The sequence below is a fragment of the Podarcis erhardii genome (assembly GCF_964252035.2).
Source record: "Podarcis erhardii genome assembly, chromosome: 13".
Taxonomy (NCBI): Eukaryota; Metazoa; Chordata; class Lepidosauria; order Squamata; family Lacertidae; genus Podarcis; species Podarcis erhardii.
The window spans coordinates 17,573,938-17,579,937 of NC_138502.1; the positions used below are offsets into that span (position 1 = coordinate 17,573,938).

The 6,000-nt window shown below is 43.9% G+C and overlaps 1 protein-coding gene across 1 annotated transcript in view; it reads left to right on the plus strand.

Moving 5' to 3' along the window:
* Nucleotides 1-4,399, plus strand: part of EPS8L1 (EPS8 signaling adaptor L1) — a 39,204-nt gene extending 34,805 nt beyond the window's left edge. Inside the window, exons 20-21 of the mRNA XM_081837387.1 lie at nt 774-906; nt 1,417-4,399. Of these exons, the coding sequence (XP_081693513.1) occupies nt 774-906; nt 1,417-1,491 (208 nt within the window). The 3' untranslated portion in view covers nt 1,492-4,399. The remainder of the gene's footprint in view (nt 1-773; nt 907-1,416) is intronic.
* The last annotated feature ends 1,601 nt before the right edge of the window (nt 4,400-6,000 follow it).

Below are 6,000 nucleotides of genomic sequence, written 5' to 3' on the forward strand. Positions count from 1 at the left end.
AGATATGTAGGTTGGCCATGAAAGTCCAAACGTATTCCTTGGTATCTCCCAAAGCAGCTTCCTGCCTTTCCTGTATTGTCTGCAATTACCTTCTTCAGATTCATGTTGCACATTCGCCAATCGTGAGGCCTGCATGTGTCAACTTAACCTACCCAATTTTCCTAGTTGGCCTGTTTTATGAGCACCTTTTTTACTGGCCTATATCTGAAGCAGCTTCCACTTTCCTGAATAGCTCAATAGCCCTTAGCTTCTTAATGATTTGCCATTGCCCAGTTGTTAGCTGTGGTTCCTTTTTCTGTGCTCCTGGTTAAGGTTTCTGGTTGGCTATGGTGACTCCCTATTCCCTCATTAACCCAACACCAGTTTTCAGGGGTCCATGAGATGCCATATTATCCGATGGGTTGCTGTTTGTCTACCGTGGATATTTTAATTGTTGTTTTAGGCATTCTGCTAATTTATCTGCATGGATATTCCATCCCACAGCTTAAGACCTGTAGCGGTGCGACTTAGTTGTATGTACATACTATACAATTGCAGTAATCCTGGAACTTTTGTTAACCCCTCACAGAACTACAATTGCTGGCACCCTTAGCAAGCTACAGTTGTCAGGATTCTTGGGGGGCAGGAATGTGCTTTAAATGTATGGTGTGTATCCAGGCAACATTTGTTTCCTGCTTGTTTCCTGTTTAACGTTTTATGAGTGTAAATAGCAGAAATTCCCTTTCCCTCCCATAACCCACCCCCCATAACTCACTCTTTCTTCCTCCTCACAGGACAGTAAGTGCCCTGGGGGTCCTAAACGGAGCTCAGCTTTTCTCCCTGAAGAAGGATGAGTTCAGAGCTGTCAGCCCAGAGGAAGGAGTTCGAGTTTACAGCCAGGTCACAGTCCAGAGAGCCCTATTGGAGGTAAAAGGAGCCCTGAAGCTTCTCCTAAGGGTTGGGAGGGTGCTGATGCAAGTCAAGGCTTCTTGTATCCCTGAGCAGGAAGCAGTCTACTGGGCTTTAGCAAAAACACACACCAAGGAAGGCTCCTGGGGTCCAGGAAACTGCAAACTACAGTGGTAACTTGGGTTACATATGCTTCAGGTTACATACGCTTCAGGTTACAGACTCCGCTAACCCAGAAATAGTGCTTCAGGTTAAGAACTTTGCTTCAGGATGAGAACAGAAATCGTGCTCCGGCGGTGCAGCAGCAGCAGGAGGCCCCATTAGCTAAAGTGGTGCTTCAGGTTAAGAACAGTTTCAGGTTAAGAACAGACCTCCAGAACGAATTAAGTACTTAACCCAAGGCACCACTGTAGTTTTCTATGACACTACAATTTTCTGAGAATTAAATGCACCACTGGGGAAAGTTGGGGCATTCTTGAAGCCAGAACAATATTATATCCTTTCTTCATTTTCATTATTTTCTTCCAGGATTCTGGGAAAGTATCAGAGCTAGAGGCTGTGATGGCGAAACAGAAAAGGAAACTGGAGGGTTTGAATCCGTAGCTGGGAGATCGCCCCGTTTGGTGTGGGAGTGCCCCCTGTTGAAACATTGAGGAACTGCATGGTAACAGGCTCTGAAGCCACACCATCACCCCAAACTCCCCCCACATCACCCAAGATCTGCATTCTACAGCAGTGTTTGTTCTGAGCTAAACTTGTTGTTGCTGAGCATATGTTCCTGTAAAGCAAATTACCGCCTTCAAATCATATCCCAGATTTTCTCTCCAACTCCCTTTTGAAATAGTCATCAGAAGAAACCTCTCTTCTCTCAGTAGAACATGACACTCTTAATTGTAGGACTGTGAGTTCGAGCCCCATGTTGGGCAAAAGTTTTCTGTACTGCAGGGGGTTGGACTAGATGACCCTTGTGGTCCCTTCCAATTCTACAATTCACCCAGCCCACACGCCTTCCCTCCCCAAATGCGGGGGGAAATGGAATAGCAGCAACTCTTCCTCATTATAACAGAGAACATTCATGCTGCATTCATTTTATCTCCTTTCGTACAAAATGAAATAATGTTTACCTTTTACAGAAGGTAATGGACCTAGGTCTGGCTCACTAGGAAAACTGGATTGAATTATTATTATCATTAATTAAATTTTACAAGCTTTGCAACAGATCTCCATGGAAATTCCACTCATCAAATCAACCGTTCTTCCATTTCTATGCATTCCTATTTGCTATCTCTTTCTCCACCCATCCCCAAATTTTTCAGTTAAATCTAGGCCTGGATATTGCCGTATGCATTATTTGTCTTACAGTTGCACTGCATTATCCTTGCAGCTATAAATCTGCATTTTTACACACTGCATCATAGTGGTTGTAGTCAAAACTTTTGTCTCCACTTTCCATCAGGGTGAGTTGGCAACTCATGAGTATTTTCCAGCAAGAAATCTTCTGTTGCCAGGATTTATCCATCTATCTTTACTTGAATAAGAGAATAGCTCAGCTGAAATGTATGAAGTATCTCAGGAATGTTTCCTCCTTCAGGAGAGACATGGGAAGCTATGGAACAAGCTTTTCTACAAGATCATTCCTTCACCCTTAAAGGATTTTTCCCACTGACAAACTCACACTTTCATTCCATGGAGTTAATGTAAACTGACATTGGGCACTACCACCTCCTGTCACCAGATGGCAGTCTCTATTTGAGGCAATACCCTTCACAAACTGTATTTGGAAAACATCATTTCCCCCACTTTCGCTGTGTACATAAAAGCTTTGCCAAGTTTTAACAACTTCGCCCTTTCATCTCTAGTTGTATCTTTTTTAGGGGGGGGGGATTGAATCAGATCAGCTGCTTTCAAGGAGTCTTGTGCAAGAGAATATGATATTCGGTGTGTGTGTATATATACATAGTCAAAGCTTGATGATTTATTTGGAAACAAGTTATGCTGAATTTCCATTGTGGTGGATTGGAAGGAGAGGAGTTTGGCAATATAACCAGATTCCCCCCTCCCCCCGACAGTTTTCACAATTGTTAAAGAATTTGTTGAAGAACACGATGATTTTGACGGCTTTAGAACTGTTTCCATTCAAACTTCCTCTGTTTAGTTTTAAGTGTCCCTCAGATGGTTTACCCTTGATGTGTGCCTTTTAAAATTAACATGTTGAAGAAATTTTGGGCAAATCGCTCAAAGCTGTTTCCCCCAAAAAATTAATCTAGTGTTAAAGGGAATGTTTATTTGAAAGGATATTTGTATTAATTTAACATTAGCTGCCGTTAATGTTTTGTAAAGAATAGGCTGCATTTTTTTTTACATTTATTACCCACCTCCACCACGTGCCGTAGCCTAATTTTGACAGTTTCCATAAAGTACAAGTCAGTAATTGGCAGCCTATTGGCCAAATACAGTCCTCTGAGCAGTGCAGTCTACTGTTGCAAACCTAAGGTAGAAAGGAAAGTTTAGAGCAGGTGTGGAGAAGCTTTGGCATTCCAGCTGTTACTGAACTTTTAGGCATGCTTGTGGGGCTGATGGGAGTTTTAGTTCACCAACATCTGGAGGGCTTCCCCACACCTGCATTAGAATATTAATCATTATAAAATACCAAATTGTACACTAAAAATTAGTTTCTGGTCCAATGTGGTAATTGGAAAGGGAAGGAAAAGGAGCTGGGGAGGGCATGGCCTACCATCATCATGCAACTACCACGGAGCCTCTTGGGCTTGCCGATCAGAAGGTCGGCGGTTCAAATCCCTGCGACGACAGGGTGAGCTCCTGTTGCTCTATCCCAGGTCCTACAAACTTACAGTTCGAAAGCACACCAGTGTAAGTAGATAAATAGGTTCTGCTGCGGTGGGAAGGTAAACAGCGTTTCTGTGCACTCTGGTTTCCATTACGGTGTCCCGTTGCACCAGAAGTGGTTTAGTCCTGCTGGCCACACGACCTGGAAAGCTGTTTGTGGACAAACGCCGGCTCCCTCGGCCTGAAAGCGAGATGAGCACCACAATCCCATGGTCGCCTTTGAGTGGACTTAACTGTCCAGGGGTACTTTACCTTTTACCTTTACTTTATATGGACTTCTACAAGAATCTTAATGTAGTCTTCCAGTCCTCATGGTTGCATAGACTACAAGTCCGAGGACCTATTGCTTTTGCAAACCATATCACAACAGTGAAGGGCTTTTAATGTTTAAAGAGCTCCAGGCTATTCTGGTTAGGCAAATTTGGTGCCGTGGACACGTATATACGCTGCTAGGGAGAAATTTACTCTGTTGTTGTGTTCGTGTTATTATTAATGTGCACTTGCACTTTTAAAAATCTGATTTATTTTTCAAAACTGCTGCTTGCCCTCAGGATGGAGGGCACATGATGGAAGTACAGCATAGCTGCCACTGGAGAGCTTGGCGTTCATTGGGGAAACGTGTTAATTATATAAAAAGTATGTAAATAAAAATATGCAAACCTGATGCAAATTTCCTGGCGTGAAAAGCATTTGAAGTTATGCTCCAAAGCAATGAACAACTCCCTTTCTGGGCAGGATCAGTGACCGACTAAGATTGCTGGGGACTTCCAGACAGCAATTAGGGATTCCGTGGCGTCCATCTTTGTAAAGGAATCTTTAGATGGGATGGAGAACCTGTGGCTTTCCTGACCATTGGTTGTGCTGACTGGGGTCAAAAGGAGCCCAACTGCATCCAGTGGCTCTTTGAAGACATCCATTTATCACCCTGAAAAATTTCCAGTTTTATTTTAAAAATTATTATATTAGAAATACTTGCATGCAAAGATAGTCTCTGGCGGATTGAGTGGATGAGACCAATATTTAGTCCGATGGTCAATAAGGCAGTTTCTACACATGCTGTAGAGGGAAAAGAGGGGCAGGTGAGGCTTCTCAACTGGGGAAGGTAGCTTCTAAACCTCTGTTGCCTTGTGGAATATCTCTGGGAGAAGAAAAGGCTAAGGAGTAAACCCTACACAAATCCGGAGCGGAGTCCCTAAGACAGTTGGAAGGCGCCTTGTGCTCCTCCTTCCAGCAACTTCTGCAGCCAAGCTGGTGCCAAACGTATTGCTCTGCTTTCCTTCAGACCTCATCAGTGAGGCCAAGAGAGGGGTCTTGTCTCTGGGCAGCCCAGGATACGCATGGCACAGGCTTGCACCACGGGGAGGTCACTTTGCTGCTGCTAACACAGCAGTTTGACTTCATACTCCATTGTCTCTCAAGGCAGATGGATGCCAACAGGAAATACCTATTTTCTATTTAAAATATCCAAGATTTAATTGAATTTGACTTATAGGGCCTTTAAAAAAATTGCTACCAGGTGACAGTACAACAATTCTTTTGTTTTTATTATGAGAAACAGTTGTCCTGATCGTGTGGGGCGTCAAAGTATATTCTCTCAATACAAATAAAAATCTCAGAGTTAGGTGTGGTGGGGAAAACTTGACTTGCTCCTCCAACCCCACGTCCACAATGTTTGGGCAAGAGTTTGCAGAGCATATGCAGAAAGTGCTACATTCAGTTCCTTGCTTTGCCAGGTTGGTCTGGGAAAGAGCCCAGCCAGAAACCAGAGAGAGAGAGACCTCAATTTTCAGTAATAGATCAAGAGTAGCCAACATGATGCCCTCCAGATGTTCTGGCCTACAACTCTTATCATCCCTGAACTTTGGCCAACCTGGCTGGGACGGGTGGGAGTTGATATCCAACATCTGGAGTCCATCATTGCTGGCTACCCTGGGATAGGCAATGTTTGAACTAGATGCGCCAATGAACTGACTCAGCAGATGGCAGCATCCTGTGTTTCTAACCTTCTCAAAACGGTCTGCCAGGAACTCTGCTTACCTCTAAGAATATCCCTTAGTCAGCCTTCTCTAAGGTCCACACACAACTTTGTGCTTCTCCCGTTTCCTTCCCTAGAACTGTGCTCAGGTGAGCTCTTGAATTCTCTACCCCATTTGTGAACAGCAGAGTTGGGGTGTTTCTCTTGCGAGAAGAGAGAGATCATGAGCAGGGAACTTACCTTTAGCACTGGCAATAGCACAGCTTCTTTTTCCCTCCGCCCCCCAATCA